General features: G+C 33.1%; 1 protein-coding gene and 1 non-coding gene across 3 annotated transcripts in view; both read left to right on the top strand.

The window, feature by feature from the left end:
- Nucleotides 1-22,754, top strand: part of LOC113523166 (uncharacterized) — a 123,368-nt gene extending 100,614 nt beyond the window's left edge. For both annotated transcript variants that reach the window (XM_026909031.3, XM_026909032.3), the window contains 8 exons: nucleotides 3,326-3,420; nucleotides 11,521-11,797; nucleotides 12,784-12,900; nucleotides 13,253-13,332; nucleotides 13,830-13,935; nucleotides 14,479-14,622; nucleotides 15,471-15,552; nucleotides 16,673-22,754. In XM_026909031.3, the coding sequence (XP_026764832.1) occupies nucleotides 3,326-3,420; nucleotides 11,521-11,797; nucleotides 12,784-12,900; nucleotides 13,253-13,332; nucleotides 13,830-13,935; nucleotides 14,479-14,622; nucleotides 15,471-15,552; nucleotides 16,673-21,267 (5,496 nt within the window). In that variant the 3' untranslated portion in view covers nucleotides 21,268-22,754. The remainder of the gene's footprint in view (nucleotides 1-3,325; nucleotides 3,421-11,520; nucleotides 11,798-12,783; nucleotides 12,901-13,252; nucleotides 13,333-13,829; nucleotides 13,936-14,478; nucleotides 14,623-15,470; nucleotides 15,553-16,672) is intronic.
- Nucleotides 9,300-9,371, top strand: Trnap-ugg (transfer RNA proline (anticodon UGG)). The gene has a single exon. It is a non-coding gene; the product is annotated as a tRNA-Pro (tRNA).
- Nucleotides 22,755-27,722: the final 4,968 nt, after the last annotated feature.

Raw genomic sequence — 27,722 nt, 5'->3', positions numbered from 1 at the left:
GAAGGATACAGGCTAATAGAAGAATATAACCGAAAAATGAAGCGATCCTCCATTTTTCGCATCCATCCATTTCCAGTCGTCTTTTTAAGATCATCTGTAAATATATTAAGTACATAAAATATATTTTGATAAATTGTTAGTATTTTGCGAGAATCGAACTCGAATTAGAAGGTGAGGTATATTAACCCGTCACACCATCGACGTCCTCGTAATAACACACCGTACAGTCAAGTTCTCATTTTTTTCTAATTATAACGCGTCTATCCAAGTTATGAGAGTGGCGACTCGATTCTCGAAACTATTCGATCGATTATACCTCTCGATACCTAACGGATCGAGTGATCCGTGTCAATAAATACTCAAGCCAGTAAATGTAACATGCGGAATTAAAGAGTTCCATGTATCGATTGATTTATTTTTAAGCGATTAAAAAAGGAGAGATCTGCAATTCGTTTTGTGTATTTGTAAAAAAAGCATTAATTTCAATTCTGACAATATACATATGATAGTCACGCCTATAACATACCTATACGTTTGAAGCTAAGTGGGCTGTGCCCACCTCAGAACTGTCAATGCCCACCCTACGCTGCGATCGAAGCTTTCAGCTACTATGCGTAAAGGCATCTCTAAAAGTACATAATGCGGTCGATTCTAAGGCACCATTTCTCAAAATCTATTTCTAACCTAATAATATAATTAGATAGTTATATAAAATTACTGTTTTATGGACTATTATAAACTAAATTTATAATAATTTTCACGTAAATCAATTCATAATAATAAATCTGTCTATTCTCTTTTAACCAAATGTCTGTAACAGATTGCCCTAGCGATATGACCGCCTTTTATACCTTTATATATATATTTTACTCTTTAATTCATATTACTGTATTTCATATGAATTTAGGTCATATTGTTCCTTCGATAAAAAATTTCACTGTAATATTAAATTGAAAGTTGAAATTTAGAGATAGGGTTAGAAAAAATGGCGCTTTAGAATAGATTTCATTGTCTTTTTTAAGAAGCAAGACCTCTCTTTGGAAAGTAATCTTTACGGCAATGGATGGGAGTAAACATTATAAAGATGATTCATAATTGGCGAAAAACGTAAATATACACACAAAATACTTCTGATATTGGAACAACCTATTTTTTGAAGTCGATTAAAACAAACATGGCGACTAGGCATGGATAATATCTATACCACACCCATATCTGTATATTTCATATCCATTTCAATATTGTTTATATCAGTCGGATATGTATTTTCATTTTCATCGGGTGTTTCGTTTCGATATTATATATTCATGACTGATATTTAATATCTATATTTTTTTATTTACCTAATATATAGATATTGTAACTAGAATAAATAGATATTGCTATATATTGTCCACCTTATTGGATAGGTTATTAACCCTTAAATACCTGAAGTTTCAAATTTGATACCGGGGTTATAAATCGCATTGAGTGCCTACAATCGATTTTATTTTAATATTTGACTGTTCACATGTTACCAAATGTTTTTTTCAAAATAAATATATAAAAATATCGTTTGTGATTTCTTTTTTACTATTTTTCCCCATTAGTAAACACAGTAAAGGGTACACTTATATATTGTTTTATTTTGATTTAAAAAATCAGGTTTTTAAGGGTTAAGAAACATTTTACCGCAGGGAGACTTTGTACAAAAGTCGTTGGCTTGGGTACCTCTGTCCTATTCGTGTTTCTACCGTGAAGCTGTTGTGTTTGCATGGTTGTGTTTCGGTTTGAAAGGTGGAATCTAACAGTAAATTTACAGGGTACAGAGGAATAACACCTAAGTCTTTAGGAATGGCAACGCATGGGGGGTATCATGGGCGAAATAGTATACTCTGTTATGTCCATGGTACTGCTCATGTCTATAGGCGACGTTAACCACTTGTTTTGTTTGTTTGGTGCACCCTCAGCTTGTTTGCCATTCTAAGTTGTATAAAAAAACATTTTTAAAAAACAGATTAATCATAATTATAACCAAAATCAATCCCGACTAGGACAAGAGCTAGTAGGGTTTAATTAACTAGTAATAAGGGAACAAAAGATATAGAGAAAGACACATGACTATTACATCTGACAGTGTTATAAAAATATGTTGACTGAAGACTCTCAAAAATGTTTGAAAATATTCGTTTTTAACTGACGTATTTTTGGGGGTATTCTCACGACCGTGAGTTTAATGTATTTTCAATGTCACTTGTCAAACGGTTAAAGCGAGGAAACCAGCATGCGCAACTTATTCATCGGCCTTTCTCGGGTCTCATTGTCAAAGCGCAGTAACCCCAGTGTTGTGGTTTCCGCGTATACTATTATTAAGTGGGTCGCGATAAATTGACCATTGTATGCGTACGTACGTAACGCACTCGTACTCGTGGTTTAACTATAAAAGCTTCAGGTTATTTAGAAATGGTTACTGCCTTGGAAAATTGGCTTAAGATGCTTAAGCTTAAGATGTACCGTTACATTATATTTTGTGATAGTTTCATTGCTGTTTTGTCTATAATTCTTTTATTTGTTTTAAATCAATATTCTTTTGCAAGTCCCGATTAATCTTATCTTAATACAAATAAGTAACTTAATTTTTAACCGACTTAAAAAAAGAAGGTTATAATAAACAATGTTTATTATACCTTCTGTTTTGAATTCATATATAGTAAAATATAAATTCCTGTGTATTCGGTCTATCTAGTTAGATGAGCCTTATTCAAGCTTTTTTGTTGTTTTTGGAATCAAAAAGTTTCTTTGAACAAGTTTCCGTGTTTCAATGTAATACTAGACTTAGCTACATTTCGCCATGCATATTTATATGAACGTGACAAGCGGTAAATCTATTACCATCTCTTGGAGTAATTTGTGTACAATACAGGGAAAACACAAATCTGAGGATACTGTATTTTGACAATGAGACCCCGACGACGGGTCAATGGTTAAACTTATCATACTGATTTCCCTGTAACAGTTTGCGACGCGACAAGAGACATATCCATCAGAAATCAACTTCTACATTCACATAACTTGAGAGTGTGTTCCACAAAAACTTTGTCTTTAATTATTTACACAACCGGTTATATTTGTTCATAAACTAAAGTACTTAAGCAATTTTAATAAAATTTCTATGAGACTAGTCACTATATCCTTTCAAATAAAATAAAAGAATTTTCCAAATGACAGCGTTGATGAGATGAATAAACAAAAAAACACAACTGAACTGAAAACCCCCTTGTTTAAAGTCGGTTGAAAATAAATACAATCACATTATGTTGAACATTTATTTATTGCTTCCTTTCAGGGGTACCTGCATGTATGGCGGCGGGAGGCAACGTTTACAGACGACAAGTTAAAAGAATTATTCAACAACATCGAAGATATATACGACTTTAATCGGTAAGTTCAATTAAGTTGCTTGATCACTAAACAAAATTGAACACTAAATATCAGATGGCGCTAAAATCGATTATTGTGATTTTTGTTAATTACTTTGTAATTAAAGATAATTTAATGTAAAATTTTACCGTGTAGTGTCAACATAGAATAGAGCATCCCTTTCTCTCCCGTGGGTGTCGTAAGAGGTGGCTAAGGGAGGTCAAGGGACAGGCAGCAGCGTCCCTCTTAAAACATTTCTAAAGCCTAACTGCCATTGTCAATCCACCTGCCAAGTGTGGTAACTACTGGCAAAACCCCCCCAAGAGAAGGCTTATTTCCAAAATTGGACAGTTGAAGTCTGATATGATGATGATGATGTAAAATTTCTAAATTGGCGAGTGTCTAGTATTTCTTGTCAAATTTTGTTTAGTGACTAACCGACTTGACATATTATTATTTGTATTCGTTTTACAATACCATCATTTATTTTTTATCACCTAGCAACAATAATTCTACATAAAACATAACATTTACTAAAAGAATTTAGCTTTTTTATGTCTAACCTAGCAAAAATGTGTAATACAAAATCCTTGCAACCGAAGGGTGTTAAAATAATAGCTGGGGGCTGTCAAACTAAGAGGGTGGACTTATAAGAGATGCTATCTATAGCTATAAATATGTTACATACAGTTAACCATTGTATGATACAAATGGTTCCGTCTGTTCACTAACGCTGTGGGGTCTTGATGTCCCTTGTTCACATCGAGATTTTAAAGTATTGAATTTCATACTAGCTCGCAATGCGGTAGGTGAAATGGTAACAGCTAATGTTACCGAGAAATAAAAAGTTAATAAAATAATTTAATTTGTTATTTTAAATACACAATTGGGACTTAATGCGATGTAGAAGGCTTTACAGGTAAATAGTACTTACATACCTGCTTCTTCATTGCCGACGTTTCGACGTGGATTCACCACGTCGTGACCTCGACACTTTTTCATCGCGTTAAGTAAGTTTTTTTTTAATGGGTGATAATGGAATGGTAACCCCACCCGCGCTATTGGTATACACCGGCGGGGTACCAGTGAGGGGTGATAGATAAGGATGAAGCAGGTCAGTTAGCCCATCGTGACGAATTCAACAAGAATTGTTCACGATGGTTTCCAGGGGGAACCACGTGGAGGTCGACCTGATAGGGCATATTGCTAGCAATGTCGAACTCCGTTGCTAACAATCCATTTCCCCCCGTTAAGTCTCGATTGTGTATTTAAAATATGTGTAAACAACGCGAAAGTTTAAAATTTACTAATGTAGATTTTTTATAAATATTAATAAGGTAAAGGGCATATTACCCAAGTAAAGTTAAAAGAGAGTTTGTTGCATGTCTTGGAATGACAAAAAGAGTTAAAAAGTAATTAAAAGCGCAGGGACGAAGAGTATATGATATGAAGATATTAAGTGTAAATGTAGACGGTTGTATGGTGACTCTTTTGGGTCTGAGAGATATCTGAGAGATGTATAGTTTGGTCAGAGAGGGAGTGAATATTGAGATGACTGTAAATAAAAGTGAAGAAAAAAAAATCTGCATATCATGTCGATTACGTAGCTAAACTACAGTAGCAGCTAACAAAGATCCAGAGTTACCAATAAACATATATTTCATACACCGTATAGTCCCGGAATAGAATGGCCCACCCCTTCTTTTCCCGTGGATGTCATAAGTGGCGACTAAAGGAATTTAATTAACGAGGGATGGGCAGCAGCGGCCATCTTAAAACAACACTACAGCCTAACTGCGGTTGCCAACTTGTCTGCTACGCGTGATAACTACTGGCAAAACAGTAACTGGGTGGCATATGTTCAACAGTGGACGATTAAAGGCTGGTATGATGATTTTATTAATGAATGATAATGTAATGGTAGCCCCGCCTGAGCAGATGGTGTACCCTGGTGTGGCACTAGTGAGAGTGAAAAGACAGGTAAGTTAGCTAATCGTGATCAATAAACCCGGTATTCAGTGGGGGAAAGGGATTGTTAGTAATGGAGACTGAAAATCCCATTGCTAGCAATATACCCAACCAGGTCGACCTCCTAGCGGTTCCCCCTGGAAACTATCATGGGTAATACCTGATGAATTCATCATGATGGGCTAACTGGCCTGTTTTCATTCTCATTGGTACCTCGCCATCACCACCCTTCACTGGTACCCCGCCAGCGTATACCATTAGCGCAGGCGAGCCTGCCATTCCATTTTCACCCATAAAAAAAAACTAAGTATTCAGTATGATGGTTTCCAGGGGGGACCACGTAGAGGTCGATCTGACAGGGTATATTGCTAGCAATGGGACTAGTAGTCTGTATTACAAACAATCCCTTTCTCTCAATCAATATGATATGATGATATTGATTATATATTCATATTCACTCATACATACTCCTTTTTTTTGAAGTCAGGTAAAAATGGCTATAAATTGTCGCGATAATATCACTGGCGATCTTGGAAACTGTCCATTTAAGCAACAAACTAATGAAGTGTACATTATCATTGCAAAACACATAATACCTCTGAGAGATGTTAATTAGGCAATTGGCAAATGTTACGAGATTGGCCTGGATTCTTAATAGTGATGTAACAGCATATTAAAATGACAATTCTAGTGTATTATATATTGTGTTTTGATTCCTTGTCCTGAATACATTGTGTTGTCACTCATTTTCTTTTAGGTATAAAGTATTATACAGTAGTGGAAATGAAGGAAAGTTCAGAATGAGTTGTCCTTGTTTGTTTTTATTCTGTTTTACTAATCAGTCAAGTCGCTCGGTCATTTTCGTCTTGTAAATAGATAAACTCGTTTCTATAGTCTAAGATCCCTCTGCTGACTTTTGCGTGTCTAAGAAAGTCTCAATGAAGTTTAGTTTAAATTATTTTATTTATTTATTTATTTCTTATTGCATTCCATAATATAATTAGTACATAACATTTCAATTATGGACCCTGTTGGGCACAGCAAGTACGAGAGAGGAGGACAACACTTCTTTCACTTTAGAAATAGTCTAAGGATCTGTTACAATATTATCAGTCATTGAAATTGTATCACGATAAGTACGTATTTTCTTACTATTATTATTATTAATTTTAAATAATGAATAATAATAATAGTAAGAAAATACGTATTGGTGTGTATCTATTTATATCGTAATTGTTATTAGTATTATATAGTTATTTAATATATTCTGTAGTTTATAATTATTTATATTCATATTGTAAAATTAATTAATAAATAGTTTAATAATAAAATTTCAGCAATGTCAGTTTTAGCTATGTCTTAAATCATTATCAATTCATAATTAATTATTTATTTATAAATTACAAGATAAATTCTGCTTGTCATTCAAGTATTCGTCAATAGTATAGTAGCAAATTAAAGATGAACGCAGAAGGCGTTATCTTAGGCTACCAAAAATTATATCATCATTTAGTTTTATCTTGCATTTTCCAACTTTTGAATCCATCTTGAATCATTTCTTCGTCATATCGATTTTGGGCGACATTTTTCTTCTCGGTATTCAGGTTATATTTATTGGTGGGTTAGTATCATATTTGAAGTATTGGGATTGTTATATCTCTAAGATAAAATCCCTAATATAAACAAGCCAAAAATTTAGGGCGCTGTTGGAGTATTAGTGAGAATTATAGGAGAAAATGAAGTCAGGTCAATGAGCCCATTATGACGAACTATTTACGATGATGATATCTTAATTACGATGGTTTTCAGGCCGTGTAAAGGTCAATCTGGTTGACTATATTGCTAGCTTTGCGGCTAGTATTTTACTTAGAAACCTTCTCTTGTTGTTGACACTTTAATATATGTGTTATCACGTATTTTGTTACATATTTTGGTTATTATTATAGAGAAATGAAGAGATAGTATCAAGCTTGGTAACGTACTTTTACTGATTAAGATCTTAATACATCGTTCGATAATGTAGCAACTCTTATGAAGATAATGAAATATGACCCGTTACACTATTACGCCTTATATAGAGCTTTACTAAATGACTTCGCTTTTATTTTATGTCTCCTTGGAACTTGATACTGATAGCGGTTTTATGACATTAATAATTTTTTATACGGAGGTTTCACAAGGCACTACTTTGTTCCTTTAAATATTAACTTTGTAAACTTTTTTACTTGACAAAGATTAGCAAAGGAATATGCTCTTTTCTTGAAGGTTACGATGTTGTATCAGTTCGGAAATACTGCTGCTGGTAAGTTAATTCCAAAATGTGGTTGTTAGAAAAATGTTTCTTTACAGTGAAATAGTAAACTTTTTTCTAATAGACATATAGTTAAAATATGAAAACAATACTGTAATATAATAATTGTCTAATTGAAAAATCGAATTTTAAATTAAAAAAAAAACTTGAATAATAAAGTCAAGTTGTCAAGTGTCGTATTTACGTAGAATTTGGAGATAGAATAGGAGCATAGACTATCTATTATTTCCGTTACGCGAACGAAGTTGTGGGCATAGCTAATTATAAATAAATGTTTATATCTAATAAATGCTGTGTTTTTAGTTTACATGTCAACACCAAACGGGATTTTTATGAGTGTTTATTTACTATTAAATCTACCATAACCGTAGCTGGAACGGTCTAATATAAAGATGTGAGCCATAAAATGGTTTTATCTTAGAGTTTTATGGTACCTTTCTGAAGTAGTTGTAAAATATGTCATTTTATTTGTTAATTGACTAACACAAATTAGTTCCGTGTAAAACATTCCATTTAGATACAATAATAGATAGATGACGATGTATGTAGTAAATGTAACTATATTAGTTAACTGACTTATTATTATTAAAGATGGTGCCCCATAAAAAAACTTTTAATTGTGACAAAACCAGTATATTGATCTAAAAATTCAAACCAACATTCATTCATACCAACCATTCAACTTGGGCGGCGGTAGTCACTTACCATCAGGTGAGCCGCATGCTCGTTTGCCCCCTGTGTTGTAAAAAAAAACATTTCTATGGGACTAATATGTAAGTATCTATATCCTTTCAGATACAAAATATTTTTCTAAATCGGTTTAGAACTGACGGAGCTATGAGATGTCAAACATAAAAAAATACAAATGAATTAAGAACTTTGAATTTTGAAGTCATTTGATAATAAAAGAAAAAAATAGGAAAAATTGTGTACATTACGATTAGCTAAATTTTTATATGGGACGACAAATTCTTTATAGGAAAAGCCTTCTCTTTTACGGTGGTTTTAGTTAGTCGTGCCTTACGGCATCCTGGGAACGAGATGAAGAAGTGACTATAGCTGGTTTAACCATGTCAGGGCCTCTAGGCATGCATTTTTATCAAAAAAAAAAACTGATATAAATATATCCTACAACTCGAAATGCGTGATAAAATACAAAAACGACAATAAAATGTAATATAAAAAAGCAAATATATTTTCATTCGGGATTTTTTAGATACAAATCTTCAAATGTACTTTTCACATAAAGAAACTATCTCGAAAAATACTTTGTAAGGGCGCGGAGCTCCTAAGCAGTTGCTTACGCTGCGTAATGGTTAATCCGGAGAGTGAGGGCCATTATCAAAATCAGTCGAAGAATTGGCAATGTAATCACTAAACATATATACAAATAATACGCTTCCAATCAAGAACCTTATCCGTTTTAAAGTTTGTTAAAAATGTATCGTGCGGCGCACTGTTTAGAGTCTAAATTTGAATGGCAAATAACTTAATATCTTAAAGTAGTACGATTTGAACGAAGACTGTTTCTGTAGGCTTTTTAAACGACTTTGTGACGTAATTGCGCGTCGTCAGTCACCCGCGAGTGAATGTAATCATAACATTCACCGCTAGACATCGTGGCTCGTTGGTCTAGGGGTATGATTCTCGCTTTGGGTGCGAGAGGTCCCGGGTTCAATTCCCGGATGAGCCCGGTTTTTTCTTGCTATCTTAGCTATTTTGTTCATAATAGCTTATTGTTTACTAAAATTCATTAAAGCCAGATTAAAATATTCTACTGTGAATTTTTACCAACTGCAAAAAGCATTGTGTCCCACAAAAAACCGATTTCAATGATGATGGTTGCATTTTTACATCAAAAACTAAATTATTGAACCGATTTTAATAAAATTTCTATGGTACAAATCTGTAAGTATATCCTTTCAGATAAAAAAAAAAAATTGGAATAAAATGTAAGTGAATACATTATTCATTTAAAATTATTATAATTTATATTTAAATATAAGCAATAAAACTTTAAAATAGTAAAAAGTAAGGTACAAAAATAAACGCCATAACATTTCGAAACAATGGCAAATAAAAATTTCGCCATTATAATTTAAGTCCCCTTTGAGTGGTCACGTATTTCTTGTATTACTCATACGTACGTAGACGATCGTAAACTTGGTAAAAAATGTACATTATATTTATTTGTAGCTAACAACACATTTGTAGATAGGTGTAAATATATTATTAAATGACTAAAATATTAAAAAAAAATATTGATTTTATTGTACGTTTTTATAAATTATGTCATAAATCTGAATAAAAAAAGAATATGACAGCAAAATAGAAATAAAAGGAAGAATGATTGAGAAACAGGAGTAAGGAAGGATAAAAATAATAAAGGAAATAGTGTCAGTAAAAGAATTTAAGATTAACAATAAATAAATAATATATTATAGAAAGGTGTAATGGAAGATGAAGGGAGAAGTATGTTAGATACAAGTTAATGAATGAATAGAAGAAGAAAATTCTTGATAAAGAAAATTGTGGTGCAAATTTAATACTTAAGTAATAAGTATTATACAATCATACCAAGCTGATGAAATAGATATACGATTGGAAAGAATGTAGATTTAGACAAACATACAATTAGTTAATTTAAGTTTTCTTAGATAGTACATAGTTTAATTACAGTAAAACTATGTACTATCTAAGTAAGGAGTCAAAACTAGCGCGTATATACGAGATAATTAAAAAAAAATGGATGAATCTACATCCTTTTATTATTTTTCTCTGTATTGGGTTGGCTGGCTGGAAGAGCTCTCTTTCATATATATATATATATATATATATATATATATATATATATATATATATATATATATATATATATATATATATATATATATATACATGAATGAACCGTTTATGACTGGCACTTATATCTTTCTGCTTTCCTTGTATGAGACTTGGCGTGAAGATAGATTATTGTTAGCACAGGTGTATTACACTCATGACTTATGTCATGAGTGTATTACACCTTATTTTGTTTACTTATTTATGACCTTCTATTAAATACAATCCATTTATTTGATTATGTATTGTATGTTTTTTATAAAAAAATTTTAATTTAAAAACATTTCCTATTCTAAATTAATGTTTATTTACATGAAAAGGTTTGCTGAAAGAAATCTCTTATTAGATATAAGCTCGCCTTTGTACATTATGTTTATAATGAATTGTAGTTAACATTATATTTTGTGTACAATAAAGAATAGAGCATTATTCACAGCTATATATTAAAAAAAAAATTACTTTTGGTCTCGATAACGTCTTCTACTTAGTCTTTGGAGCTAACTCGGGGATGATACAATTTTAAAGATCTAAAATAATTGATCGTTAATAACAATCAATATACGCCTGATTTCTCAACCTTGAATTTCCCTAATAAGAATATATTACTAAACTAACCAGCCATCTTGGTTGGTTTTTATTCTTTTTATTATTTATTTTTAACAGTAGAGGTAAATACTATCATGTTTGTTTGTTTAAGTATTCTAACAGGCTATGAAGTTTTTCGGCTATAATTTTACTTTGAATTTTGTAGTTTGTTACCACCTTCTACGAAGTCTGGCATTAATTGAGGGGCAATACCGTTTTGAGAATCTAAAATTATTTCATTCATATCAATTCATCTACGTTCGATTTTTTAATTTGGGTCTTTCTTATACGAGAAAGATTTTAGCAAGCTAGCTAGTCAACTTAGTACACAATTAATTCCAAATTTTTCTTCCCTTGTACCGATGCATTTTACTTTTTCAAAATGTTATAAATAAATTTGAATATCTTGTTTTCAGATCGTTCTGTGAAGAGTTGAACAACTGTCGTCTGGATGCTACATGTATTGCTCGTTGCTTCGTCAATAACACTGGTACAGATTCTGGCTTTTCCGTCTACACCTCGTACTGTACTGGTTATCCCATAACAATGAAGAGGCTGGCAGCCTTAGCATCAGAGCCGGACAGCGCAAGAGAGTTCAGGGAGAGACAACTGGCGTTGCGTCATCCACTACCGCTCGCGTCTTACTTACTGAAGCCGGTGCAGAGGATTTTGAAGTACCATTTATTGCTACAGGTTTGTTGGTGATCTTATTAATTAGATAGGTATCTTCATAGGTATCATCTTTATCTGATTAAAGTCATGTACGCAAATTACTATATGAATAAATCCCTATTTATATAATATAATGCACTGTAGGCACATGGCGATGGTTATTTTGAGGATGAACTAGTTTTAAAACTTGATATATCATCAGTATCAGTAAGCGATGACAAAGTTATATCAGTTATTGCCATTGTGACGAATTAATCATAATTATTTTCAGGGTCCGGGTGGACGTTGACTTGACAGGGTATTTGCTAGTAATGAGGTTGTTCGACCCCATTACTATTAATCTCTTCTCCCTTTACTTTGTTTATGGCACTTCTTTTGCGCTCATGACGAATTCGTCACGATGAGCCAATTTGCATTCTTCGTTACCTAATCGTCACTTACTGGTGCCACGACAGCATATACCGATAGTGTAGGAGGGATTTCTTATTATTATTGAAAGACGGGCTTTTCAGGCAGAATAACCTGTGACACTGTGAGCTTTCCAAGATCTTTTGTGCTCGCCTTTTTTTTAAATTTCGCTGCTAATTCCTATCAATTAATGAAGTTTTAAGATGTTTTTTATAGCAACGTTTTTTTATCTCCTCAGGATATAGAATGTGTTTTCCAAAGAAGATATATCGTTTATAAATGAATGGGCCACGCATTAAGTGCTGCGGCGTTTATTCCTTACTGTGACAAAATCTGCAAACACTTTATGGAGATAAGTCTAGTTGTGTTTGTTTAGTTTGTAGTATTCAGTGAGAGCCCTTATTAATACAGACATATTATGTTTACTCAAAAGAATTAATTTCTTACAGTAATTTTCTGATAACTCCTTAATCGGGGCTTTTAACTGAGTGGTAGGGGTTACTATTCCATTGTCATCAATTAAGAACTGCTTTTGCGTAACAATTTTATATTGCTAATTCCAGATTAATATTAACCATTGATTCTATCTGTAATTTCAGAATGTGGTGAAACAGTGCACGACTCGGGAGACGGAGTATGCGTTGCTGAAGATGACTGGCATAGCGCAACATATTGATGACATGAAGCGTCGGCACGAGCACGCGGTGCGGGTGCAAGTAAGAAGTTTATATTTTTTTTTTAATGGTGGAAAGAAAATAGCAAACAAGCCGACAGGATATTTGGTCTTTGGGAAAAAAGAATTTAAATTTATTGATATATTTTTCCCCGCTACTTGTGAAATCCACGCGCGATTTCAGAAGTAGGGAAAGCAATGAAACACAAATGCACAATTTCTAGTTAGTGTAACAACATAAACCGTATACCAGATTTTAATCTGGACTTTCAGGAACTTAACTGCATTTAATGTGGTGCAGTAATTTTTATTTGATGCTGGAACAAAGATACATACAAACAGGCAGATAGACTAATTGTGCGATTTATTAAGAATGTTGCTTTGTTTAATTCCAGGAGATTCAATCACTTCTATACGGTTGGAGCGGTCCGGATCTGACCACTTATGGAGAGCTGTGCGCCGAAGGGACATTCAGGTAATGCTATAACAACCGCTATCTTTATAAAACATTTTTTTTTTTATTTATTTATTTAAACTTTGATGCACAGTGAAATTCGATATACATTTGGCGCAGTTAACGTAAGAGGCGACTATGGGAACATAATGGTCAAGAGATGGGGAGTAGCGTTCTTCTTCGAAGCTTACTAAAGGCTAACTGCAGTTGCCAATCCGTCTGTTAATCGTGACAACTACTGGCAAGACTATCTTTGTGAGGGAGGTGTCTATGTTTTTTTTTTATACAACTTAAAATGGCAAACAAGCTAACGGCCCACCTGATGGAAAGTGGTAACCGTCGTCTATAGACATGAGAATGACATGACACAAAAAAATAGATCTCTACGAAAATTACAAAGAAATATATAAAAAATTTGCTTATTACAGCTAATATAAAATACTAATTTATCTTTCTATTTCTCTACCTGTGGGAAGCCGGGGCGTATTACTAGTATTAAAATATATTTGATGATGCAGAGTGTTCGGCGCGAAGGCGATGCGTCACGTCTTCCTCTTCGACAAGATGCTCCTCATCACCAAGAACAGAGAAGACGGCATCCTAGCGTACAAGACTCATATAATGGTAATGTAACATTTTTTTTCCCATTAAAGTCTAATGTTATTATATGGCGGTTATATTAAGCAATCATTATTTTAGGCTATTATTTTATTGTATTTTTATTTTATATTTATTATTCTTGTAAATATTACATTTTTACATTTATATTTAGTTTTAAATTAAGTAATATAATACATGTTACATATTACGTATGCAGGTAAAATAAGTAATTATTGAATATATTGCAACTCAACAAACTCAGGTTGATAAATTATGCATTATATTAAAATTAATCCTTCTTAAGTAATGAAATTAAGTTTGTACCTTTGTCACAGATAATAATACTAAAAAAATGTCCAATGATAGTACAATAATCGATTAAATTATTGAATGTTCCGATTTGTTGGTAATTTTATTTAGAGAGTTAATGTTAGTTAGTTAAAAAAAGTCCTCTATGATAATTTCAATAAAACTAGGCTACCTCTCAGTTTAGTATCTTTGCAGTGTGACGACATGAATAATGAACCCTTGCCACAGAGTAACGTTATTTAATCTATACTCTTGCAGTGTAACAACATGATGCTAGTGGAGGCCATAGCGGGGGCGCCGCTGTCGTTCCACGTGATCCCGTGGGACGCGCCGCGCGCCCAGCTCACGCTGCAGGCCCGCTCCGCGCGACACAAGCGCGAGTGGACGCTGCTTATCAAGCGGGTAAGCAATCCGCACTCTCTTTCTTTCTCATACTGTGTGTACACCCACACGCACGCACACTCACTCACTCACACACACACACGCACGCACGCACGCACGCACGCACGTAAGCATATCTACACACACACACCCACACCTATTTAATTATTTTTTATTAACCACATTACAAAAAATATTACACATTATAACCACATTATAAAAATATTTATTGCAAAATACAAACTTAATGTTATAGCAGTCCCATCCAGTCAATCTTTGGAGAAACAAAAAATAGAACTATGCAGTAAAAAGTAATAGTATAACAAACACATTTACACATAATAAAAAAAAAGAATTATTAATAACTGTATTCTAAGCTTGAATGCTTGCTTATCAAATGGATGAGAACTCCGACTTTCATTATAATATAAATATTTATCTATAAAAATGTATACAAAACACACTGAAAGCTCTTATACAATATAATAATAATAATTGGACTCTATTTTCCACGCTAAGCCTCTTATTTGGGCCATTGTGCGTATGAATTATGGCTAGTACAGGCAACCCAGTTCCGTCCAAAAGCACAAAAAATTTCTGGGATCTTCACATTCTTCTGAGGATTTCTAAACATTGAGAGGTTACAGCTTCACATTCCAGGATTACGTGAACAGCCGTTTATTTGGCATCAAAACACCGTTGACATATAGGGCTGTCAATGGCTTCTATTGTTTATAAATGTTTGCTTAATGGGCAATGGCCTGATATATAATATGGCCATGCTAGTACAGCTGTTTGGCGGCAGAAGAATAAGTGGGACAGGATATCTATGCAGACGAATTTTGTACAATGTCTTCCTATTGTTTCAGGTAATATTAGAAAATTACAACGCTGTGATACCATCTCATGCAAGACAATTGGTCATGGAGCTTGGACAAAACAAAACAGATGGTAAGTATAGTTAAAGTAAAATTGTGTCCTTTTGTAAAAATTGCCGGTTGTTCAGATGTTTATTACTCATCATCATCATCATACCAGCAGTTAATTGTCCACTGCTGAACATAAGTTTCCTCCATAAGGGGCACTTTGCCAGTGGTTACCACGTTTGGCAAGGAGGAAAGGGATTGTTAGTAAAAATATCGGGTAATATATAATAAATATAAAATAGGGTCAAATAGCCCCATTACTAGCAATATACCCTGTCAGGTCGACCTCCACGTGGTTCCCCCTGGAAACCATCGTGACTAATTCTAGTTTAATTCGCCAGGATGAGCTAACTGACCTACTTTCATCTTCATCTGTCATCCCTCACTGGTGCCCCGCCAGTGTATACCAATAGCGCAGACGGGGTTACCATACAATTATAACCCATTAAAAAAAAAACCACGCTTGGCAGGCGAGTTGACAATTAGGATTTGGTCTCATAAGAGCGCCGCTGCTGCCCATCCCTCGATCATTAAGTTCCCTTAGTCGTCTCTTACAACACCTAAGGGGTGGTTCATTCTATGCTGGCACCACACGACGGTTTGTTACTCAATCTCCCTTAAAAAACTGGACGGATTTGAAAAAATTTTATACATACAGAAATACACAGGCCCTAAACAGAAGTATTAAGTGTATAAGTTTGTTATAGAAATATGCTAATATGTAATATAATTTTTTTTACACTAGTTTAATAGCAAGGTATCTAAAATAAAGCAGAGTTGTATGTAGTTATAGTAAGTAACAAAAATAGACTGAATATGGCTGAATATTTAATTTAATAATTATTAAGATATTATTTTTAAAACTTATGTTAATTTTTTATAGATGTCTATATACGTTTGTAACGGGAAAACAATAAACTCACTATTTTTGTCTTTTTCGACAATTATTTCGGTTTCATATGGAAGTCTTATTCTTCTTCTTTACATATGTATATAGATATTTTTAAGATACTCGTAAGTACAACTGCAAGATTAAACAAATTAATTATTTAACAAAAAATAATTAAGTTAGATAATCTAATTAAGTTTATCAAAATAGGAGAAATAAAACCAATTATTATATGTTTTTATATATTTAATTTCAGATGACATGCTGGCTGAAAAATCACATAATCTTATTACACAGGCGTCAATGAGGAAACAGTTATCCGCGCCAGAGTATCTCGAAAAAAGAAAATTAGAGAGAGAGAGACGAAGAACACTCGTCTTAGGAAACGGGATACGAGGTTCATCGAAGAAAGGAAATCGAAAATATACTATACCGAATTCTAGGTCTGAATCTAGACATGATTGTGATTGTGCTCAATTATCAGCCGAAAAGGGTACAGATTACACTTGCGAGAGCTGTTATGTAGATCTCTGTTCGGACTGTGAAACTGAAATGTCTAAAGACAAAATTAATAGCGATAAATGTTGCTGTAGAAATGATGATAATGGTATATTTGGAGATAAATGTCCAGAATGTGATAGATCTTTACATTACATAGATTCTGGTAGCGCTGAACATCTTGAAAGAAAACAGTCTGGTTGCAAATGCTCCGATTTCAAATCATCACAGGAGAGTTTTGGTAAAGAATTTCCTGGGTCGTTAACAAAAACTAGAGGATATCATTCGTCTGATAATATAGTTGGTTACACGGATAACTGTAAAAATAAAGATGATTTAAATGATACCAATAACTCTATGGTAAATGTGAGGAATATAACAAGAACATGTCTGAAATGCGCTAAAATAAAAGAAAATATTGTTGTAACAGATTCAACTAGTACAATACATTCTAGAAAATCGAGATGTAGTGACATTGAAAAGCACAAGCCAGATATTACAAGATCTAAGTCTAAAGACGATCCTCAAAGATCAAAATTATCTAAAATAAGTACGTGGAGAAGAAAATCAGAACCAGGATTGCCTCAAAATTCTTGTGTACCATCAAAAAGATCTCAATACAGTGACAGTGAGAGAAATGATGAGAGAGGTTGTGAAAAAATTGAATTTGAATGTAGAAATTGTGGATCTAATAAAATAAGTAGAAAAACTAAACAAGGATTACCAATTTCTGATCTAGAAGTAGAAAATATCAAAAGGGAGCATAAACCGAATATAGAAATAAGGATGTATAACACAAAAAATATACCAAAGAAAATATCGAAATTAAAGAAAAATAGAGCAAAGCGTCTAGGTTCTGATACTACTGCAAAATTTTATGCTGATTTCTCTACAGATGTGTCGACTGAAAATATTTTACACATATCAGAATCAAATGATAGTCTCAACATGGATAAGACTATAAATGTGCCTCAAAGTACAGATATTATAGATTCTATCAGTAAAGATGATGATATTGATGAAGAAACTTATAAGAAATTAATAGAAAAAACTGATTCATTCAAAAAGAATGAACTAGAAAAGGTCAAATATTTAAATAAACAAAAGGTTATCACCGAAGGTACAGAGAATGAAGAAAAATCATGTGATAATGATCCAATAGCTACAGAAGAAATTTGTGATGCAGAAAAACCATTAGAGCAGATAATATCGCAATTGTTAATGGAAAATAGAGAATTTCAAAAATTATTGAAAAAACAGCAGAGAAATAGCGCACATAGAAGACATCAAAGATTATTAAAATCGCATTCTAATCCTGAACAAGTAATCTTACAAAGTAGTTGCGATTCTCTTAAATTAAAGCCAAAATATAATCGACAAACTTCAGAAAATTTGAATTTAAATAAAAATGATGACCAAGATAATACAGTAAATGATATTTGTATTGAAACTGAGGATGTCTCTGAAGAAGACCATATATATGAAACTTTAAGATGTGAAGGCAAAGAGTTAGAAAATTTACATGCATTAAATAATAAGAGTAAGGTAATTCAACATCATACACATACAGTTAGACCAAGGAGATTACCATCGCCTCCAAACATAGATCAAGTTTCAAAAAATTCGAAAATTAGTGGTCCAGAATCTGATTATGTATATTTAACATTTGATCAACTCAATAAATCAAGACCAGAAGAATGTATATATGATGTTCCAGTATCCCCAGTTAAAATAGATAATTCAATAAAATCTATTTACTATGAGCATATGGAAAATAAAGGACCCCCTACATCACATACGGATAACTTGTACGATAGTTTACAGGAAGTTTGTAGACGGAGAGATATTTCAAATAAAGAACCAGATGATTATTTACCAATGTGTGCAAGCCAACAAAGTCCAAATACACCAGAGATATGGCTTAGTCGACAGAAAGAACATTTTAACGTTTCTAGAGATAGAAAATCTGGATCATTGCCGAGAAGTTTTCAAATAATTACAAGCAATGAAGACGAAAATAATGTAAGTACATTTAAATGTAAACCTAGTAGTAACAGTAAAACATATTTAAATAGAGAAGGAAAAGTAATGAGTACAGATAGACCATTTACGATAGCATCAGATAAAAGTGAAATTAGTTACGATGATGTAGAAAATTATATGAGCGAAGGGGATATACTTAAATTTAACAAAAATTTGAAATCCCATGATACGGAATTTACACAGAATATAAGTCAATCAACTTTAGAATTAGAAGAAGAAATTGATAGGTGCTATAAAAATAATTTTGAAGAAATGAATCTGGATAAGAACAAGAATGAAAATCTCTTGACAGTGTCACAGCCTAATTTAAATATCTCCACCACGTCTTCCTGTGAAATATTACCTAGTGATCATAATGACGTAAATCCTACCGATGTAGAAATTATACATCCAGAACATAAAATATACAAACCTAATAGTAATATATTATCACTTAAAAACGTTTTAAGCCGTTTCAAAAGTCGAAAAAGTACTGATGATACAGAAAATGCAAACGATCATGGTAGTCCAGATAGTGGAAAAGGTGATATTAAAAGTCCAGTAAATGAAAAAAAGTCTGCATTAAATCCTAGAAACTATTCTAAAAATCTTTTGCAAAGATTTAGAAATATTATTGGTGATGAACATCCAGATGATAATCAAAATAAATCTGAGCCTATAAAAACTCAGTTATCTACCGAAGATTCACAAAACAATGCAATAAAAAGTGATATACAAGTAGTAATAACGTCAACAACAGATGGTAGTCAAACTGTTTCGGTGGCTTCTGATGTTTCTCACAACAATGTACTTAGTAAAAGTGTTTGTGAAGATACGACTTTAACAGCAAGTCAACACGAAAAAAATAATTTAGAAATTTTGTCATACAGTTGCGACAATATTCAACAAAAGACCGACAAGACACGACCTGTATATGAAAAAAGTGTTAGTTTAATAACTAATATGTCCAGTGTTTTCAAGAGTGATTCTTCTCCATCTAAATCTAATAACAGTTCCTACCAAAGCTCAAATAAATTACCAATTTATATGCAAGGAAGTAAACACTTAGGAGCTAGAATAGCACAGTCTGATTATCTTGATCCTACTAAATTAACAAACGACAAATCTGCATTCAATAATGTCAATATTCTTATTAATAAATGTGCAGTTAGACCAGATAGCTTATTCTCCAATTCATCATTTGTTACTTCTTCCAGTGAAGGAACTTATCAAGAACCTTCAACAAAAGCAAGCGTTATCCAAAATGACGAAGAGAAAAATAAACAAGCAAATACTGATGAGAGTTTTTATGAAAAATCATTTGAGAAAATTGAACAAGTAAACGATGATGATATGTTTAGAGATTCAGCTGTTTATTCAGATCAAGAAGAGGTAGAAGAAATAAAAATAGATACAAGCTCTGATAAAGTTGTAAATAAAACAGTTACAAAACTAGAGAATGTAAAACGTACATCATCATTTAAGTCATCTATAACGACTGCAAACCTAAAATCAAATAGTTTGCATACCCGAGTTTTAGTTAAGTCTACTAAAATCCAAAATATAGATAGTATTGCGAACACAGCATCTGATCAAAATACAGAACGAAACAAATCTAAAATTGCTCCGCCTGTTCCAGTTAAACCTAAAATATCTAATATTCAGTTTCATAGTAATGTGCCAACAAAAACTTTAGGGTTTAATAGAAATAATACTTTATTGAAACCAGAAGAGCACTCTGAGTCAGTTAATGTGAAGACAATTAAACGAAATACAAAATTCGAACAGTCGATTGTCGAATCTGAATCAGTAACTAATAATAAATTAAATGTTAATAACGTCAATTTACAAATTGATAAAGATCCTATCACTGTAACTAAAGAAAAATCAAATGAGATTAAAAGTGAAATAGGAACATCACACGGTAGTATACAAATGAAAAGAATGGGTTTCGAAAGAGCAAGTCTAGATTCAGCGACACGAAAAATAAAATCAGCGAACGAAATGAAAAGATCGTCGATAGAACCTCCGAAGATAATGACAAAATCTGTTCTACAAAGACGTTTGGAAATAGAGCAGATGACAAAAAGTCAAGTAGTAACGCCCAGCTCTAGTATAAAGAAACCGACACCGTTAGCAAGACCTAAATCAATTAATACAAAAGTGGCGACTTATGAAAGAAGTATTAGTGAAAGTGTGCAAGAAACAAATTGTGTAGAAAGAGAAGACATTCCTATTAATAGATGTGTAAGTGAAAACAGTACTGAGACAAATGTTGATAATGAAACAAAAAGTAGTTGGGTGAAGCAAGTGGTCCATAAATTTCAATGAGCTTAAGGTGATATGTCCCTGCATTTAAAAATGATTCCGTCTGTTTTTGTACTCAACTTTTAAATCTCCAATTTAGTATTAATACAAAAGTAAGGATGTTGTTAATCATTGTAAATAAGTTTGTGAATTGTCAAACCTCTTGGAGCTTTGATATCTTGTGCCATATTATGTGCAAGATTAGTAATGTTTTGGCTGTAAATTAGCGGTCACCATGCACAAAATGTAAACCAACTACACAGTGTTTAATGCTTATTATGCTGTATGCTATTTCTATTAAAAAGTGCCATTGCAATATATTTTAGATAAGCATGTTTTTAATTTCACTAATAAAAAATACATTCACTATTTGGAATGTGGTATAAATATTTTTTATTAGTAAGGCCACTAAATTATATTTTTGTGCAATGAAATCAATGAATTCACTTATTTATTTTTTACGATTTAAGTTTTTTTTTGTGTAGCTACTAACACCAAAAATAGAATGTTCTAGTATTATTTTTTTACTAATAAATTTACGCATTATGTTGCTGTTTATTTTTATTTCGTTGTTCAATTATAATTTTAAATAAAAACATAATATTGACGTTTTCATGTACCTTAGCTTTCAAAGTGAAAAGTTGTTGGTTTGAGTTGGTAGGTCAATTATTATCAGTAGTACTTATTGTCTAATCATTATTTATATATAGAATTTCTAAAATGTTTCCGTTTTATTTCAATAATATCGTGTATTGTGAAAGAAAAATTAAATAACATATTGTCTACTTTCATTAATAAATAGGTAGTCCCCAATAAAGTATTCAATCACAATTAAGCTTCAATTTTACATCTGTATTATTATTTATTAAGTTAAACTAATATTAACTCTAACATAATTATAATGTACCAAGGGAAATATGACGTTTGTCGAATGTGTATTTGTTCTTTAGAATAATAAAATGAATTATCGATTGATTTATCTATGGGAATATCAAATACTTTTGTATAATTATATGATCGACGTCATATTTCCTTCTAATAGGTACGTAACACTTAATTTGTGGAGACTGTTAGAACTTAGAACAATTAGTTTACTTTCCGTTTATTTTTCTTTAACTTTATTAAATATTTTTTTATTACATCCAGATTTTAAACATCGAATTCATTCGTTAATTATTCTTATGCTGGCCTTATAAAAGACAAAACGGGACGGAAAGCCGTTTGCAAATATACCTGCAAACTTTTAATAGTGCGTTTGCAAGATTGTAAAAAAAATATAATTAAATGCAAGCCCTACACAAGCCCCAGAAATATAATATAACAAGTAATACAAATAATATCAAACGTTGTACGAAAGTGTTCAAATACTGTTGTGAATGTTTTATATGATTCTGTAGTGATTTAGAGAATGTAATGTACCTATACCATTAAGTACCTACTAATTACACCTACCCTCATATATTACGAGGTATCTTTCATAACAATAAAAATGTTTTTTTTTTCTTTTATAACTTGCGTATAATTATTTACCTTAACTCCCTTTCCCAGATTTTTTTTTTATGTCATAGTGAATGACAAATTTTCTTTATTATCAAAATATGGAACTAAAAATACAAAAAAAAAAATCGCAGAATAGCGACTTAATCTTTGTGTTCTATGGATAGGATGCATTTTGAGGAATATGCTAAGATATAAGAAATATCATGAATTTATTCTTCTGTTATTATATCTGTATAGGATTACAAGGTGGGGAGAGCGTTTTACGTTTTAATGGCTGGAAATGGAATGGTAACCCCGCCTGCGTATCGGTATACGCTGATGGGGCACTAGTGAGGGATGATAGATGAGAATGAAGACAGGTCAAATAGCCCATCGTAACGAATTCATCTGGAATTAATCACAATAGTTTCCAGGAGTGACAGCGTGGAGGTCGACTTGACAGGTTATATTTGCTAGAAAAGGTGTCGCTAGTCCCCATTCCTAACAATCCTAATCTCTAAAGTGGTGGGGAGGGCGTATCTATATAGTTTCTACGCTTGATATTCCATTTATTTACATGAAATATTTACCAGAAGAAGGCTTTGTACAAAAGTCGTTTGCCTCTATCCCATTCGTGTTTTTACCATGAAGCAGTTGTATTTGCATGGCTGTGTTTCGGTTTGAAGGGTGGGATATGGCAGTGAATTTACAGGGTACAGAGGAATAACACCTGAGTCCTCAGGAATGGCAATGCATGGGAGGTATCATGGGCAAAACAGTATACTCTGTTATGTCTATGGTACTGTTCATCCCTATAGGTGACGGGGCCGTCAGCTTGTATGCCATTCTAAGTTGCATAAAAAAAATAAAAAAAAATTTTTGGTTGCTTTTGTAAATGATAATGAAATGGTAACTTTGCCTGTGCTATCAATATACGCTGCCACCAGTGAGGGATGAGAGGTAAGGATGAAGGTAGGTATTGACAAAAAATCGCAATGATAAGTTACGCTGTTTTATCGTGTAGGAAGCAATGTCATGACAGAGCAATTTTTTCTTTATTTCAAAAGACAAAATACAAAAATATGTTTTCGCCATGTGTGTCGACGCGACCCAAATAGGCTACAGCTCAGTGATAGTTTTGTTCAAAAGATAGATAGATATATACTATTTAATTTTTTATTGATCCAAAAGATTACAGTAATAAATTTATTATAGATACAAACAATTACAAGAAATGTTCACAGTTAGAAAAGTATGGGCGGCCTTTTCTACGCAAAGCAAAAAGCAAAAAGCGATCTTTTCTACGCAATCTTTGGATGGAGAGGAGGTTATGAGCATGTTTATATACATAATAATAATAATAACTTTATTGCATAACCATGAATGTAACAAACTCAGCACTGGAAATTACAGAAAAAGTAGGTACGAATTCATTTGTACATTTGGATCAGTTTAAACATCTGTGTCTGAACTAGGTTATGAAACCTGTATCTCAGACAACAGCGTTCAACCCTCATTACATAGTATAATATTAGTTCAGCTAAATTTCTAGTGCTACATATAGAATGTTGATTTTATATAAAGTTAATTTATGGCCTATATATATAACTGGCCTGTTTTCATTCTCATCTATCACCCTTCACTGGTGCTCCGCCAGCGTATCCCGTTAGCGCAGGCGGGGTTACCATACCATTTTCACCCATAAAAAAAAAACCATACTACAACACATAGGTATTTAATAGTAAAAAATATACCTAGACTAGCTCAATATCAACTTGCCATGCATAAGTTCGTTGAACTTTTGTTTGGAAAAATAAATGCAATGTCGCATTGCCGTTTCGAGATCTTATGTAGGTAAGTAATATTAAAGCTATCATCAGGATATTTTGTTATGTACAAATCTGTGTTATGTTAAATAGTGGCGGTTACCACTTTCTTTTTGAAAAATTGTCTATCACATTTTTAATAACATATCCTCTTATGGGTACAGAGAGAGATACATGGCTGAAGGGCACCGGTACTGTGATACCTTATTTATGTAACTATTGTAGTTAAGCTAGTTAGTTTGCCAGAGGGAGACTTTGTACAAAAGTCGATTGCTTGGGTACCTCTGTCCCATTCGTGTTTCTACCGTGAAGCAGTTGTGTTTGCATGGCTGTGTTTCGGTTTGAAGGCTGGAATATGGTGTGAATTTACAGGGTACAGAGGAATAACAACTGAGTCCTCAGGAATGGCAACGCATGGGTGGTATCATGAGCGAAATAGTATGTCTCATGTCTATAGGTGACGGTTACCACTTTCAATCAGGTGGGCCGTCAGCTTGTTTGCCATTCTGAGTTGTATAAAAAAAATGGATATATTTGTATTTTTTAATGTATAATAATGGAATGGTAACCTCGTCTGCGCTGTCAGTATACACTGGCGGGGCACCAGCAAGGGTTGATAGGTGAGCATGAAAGCAATTCAGTTAGTCCATCATGACGAATGCAATAAGTATTAATCACAATTGTTTCCAAGGGAACCGCATGGAGGTCGACCTGACCGGGCTTGCTAGCAATGGGGCCATTAGTCCCCATTATGTAACAATTCCTTTTCCACCCGGTCTGTATTAAGAACAAGTAGCTTATGTTTTCTAAACGAATCAAAAATGCATATCTGTACCATAAATCATGTTTATATAGTACATAGATTACGTTACAGTATTGATTTCCCATCATATTTCAGCGACAGAGATGCACGCCGCACGGTAATGTATTTGAACACGCTAACTTTCCGCACCCGGCACCGCCTATCACCACGAGCATCGGGTGCTACATTTAGCGTTATACATCTCATAACTGTACAAATAATTCTATTTATTGCTGGCAACAAATTTTACTGGGCTATCTTTTAAATAAATTTAAATCCAAAATTCCAAATACGTAATATGCGGAATTCGAATTTTGAAATTATAGTTGAAATAAACAATTTAGTTCAATATAGGCAGGCCGTTTTTGTATTATACATGGCCATAGATAAACATACAAACTTTTAGTATTTTGATGGTGAGTATTTACCAGAGAGAGACTTTTTATAAAATTCGATTGCTTGGGTACCTCTGTCCCATTCGTGTTTCAACCGTGAAGCAGTTGTTTGCATGGCTGTGTTTCGGTTTGAAGGGTGGGATATGGCGTGAATTTACAGGGTACAGAGGAATAAGATCTGTGTCCTCAGGAATGGCAACGCAAGGGGGGTATCATGGGCGAAACAGTATACTCTGTTATGTCCACGGTACTGGTCATGTCTATAGGCGACGGTTACCACTTTCCATCAGGTGGGCCGTCAGCTTGTTTGCTATTCTAAGTTGCATATAAAAATGCGTTTGATTATAATTTCACCTGATATTAAATGATAAAGATTATGATATGTGTTAAATTCTATTGTCTATATTTGAAAGAACATGGTTGATGGAGCAAAATGACTCATAGTGATGGTATTTGTATTTTTCTTCTTTACCTCAATGGCAATCGGTTGCCATTGAGGTAAAGAAGAAAAATACGTAAATAAGTCTATTTCTGCCAGCCTCATATATAAGAGGCTATTAACTCGAACTATTCTTTTCCTACGAGTATATAATATATAAAGCAAATATTCAAAGAATACAACAATCATAACAAAAAATTATGTATTTTTTTTTTATTGATGGGTGAAAATGGTATGGTAACCCCGCCTGCGCTAACGGGATACGCTGGCGGAGCACCAGTGAAGGATGATCGATGAGAATGAAAACAGGCCAGTTAGCCTATTATGATGAATTCATCAGGAATTAATCATGATAGTTTCCAGGGGGAACCGCGAGGAGGTCGACCTGGTTGGGTATATTGCTAGCAATGGGATTCTCAGTCTCCATTACTAACAATCCCTTTCGCCCCACAATTATGTATTGTCACATAGTAATAGAAACTAAAAATCCCATTGCTAGCAATATACCTTACCAGATCGACCTCCACGCGGTTCCCCCTGGAAACTATCATGATTAATTTTTCATGATGAATTCATCATGATAGGCTAACTGGCCTGTTTTCATTCTCATCAATCACCCTTCACTGGTGCTCCGCCAGCGTATCCCGTTAGCGCAGGCGGGGTTACCATACCATTTTCATCCATTATGTTATGTCTATTTATAATTGAGATATAATCAAATTTACTTAGCTTTCGCGAAATCTACCGTGATCGTAACAATAAACTTAGTACACTTAAATTAGAACCATGCTTTGCCCATCAAATTATGCAAACGAGCAGACGCATTGTATGATTTGTGGTGTCGTGGCGTGATCGCCGATGGATTTTCCCTCCAAAAAGTTATCGTAGTCTTTGGCACGCAAGACACTGCCTGTCGCATAGTCACGGGGACTGAAATAATTTACTGAAATTATATTTTTCCAAACAACACAACAAAGTAAATATAGATAAACAGTTAATAATTATAGTCACTTTATATTAGGTGTGTAATACATGTAACACCCGATCCAAATTAACATCTACAGATATCCGACCGGTACGACCGATATCGAATCCCGAGAAACCCAATATACAGATATTGGAGCTGTATCGATATTACACATGCCTATTTAATATCGCTATGTTTAAAATTATCTTGTACATTTGAAAACTGACGAGTTTTTTGCTGGTTTTTCTCAGCAGATAACAATATTTCAAACCAAGTAGTTGAACCATAAAAATAATTTAAACCAACTTGTAAACAAGTCTATTTGAATATTTTTTTTTTCTATTCTATAAATACATAGCAATATTTATTATAATAAAAACGAGTAGCTTAAATACAACTTATACATTAAAAACAGCATTGAAATCGGTCTATAAAATTAAAAAAATAATGTCACAGATCCTTACAATATAATATTATGCTTACAATATATTTAATTAATTTTAATTGTCTTATCGTCAATTATTCTTCAAGGATAACACTTAATTTAATTCTGTCCCCTGGACTAAACTCA

The sequence above is a fragment of the Galleria mellonella genome, unplaced genomic scaffold, assembly GCF_026898425.1.
Source record: "Galleria mellonella isolate WM207_F2 unplaced genomic scaffold, CSIRO_AGI_GalMel_v1 utg146, whole genome shotgun sequence".
Classification (NCBI taxonomy): domain Eukaryota; kingdom Metazoa; phylum Arthropoda; class Insecta; order Lepidoptera; family Pyralidae; genus Galleria; species Galleria mellonella.
The sequence above is the reverse complement of the archived record's forward strand: the minus strand, read 5'-3'. Positions and strand labels throughout refer to the sequence as shown.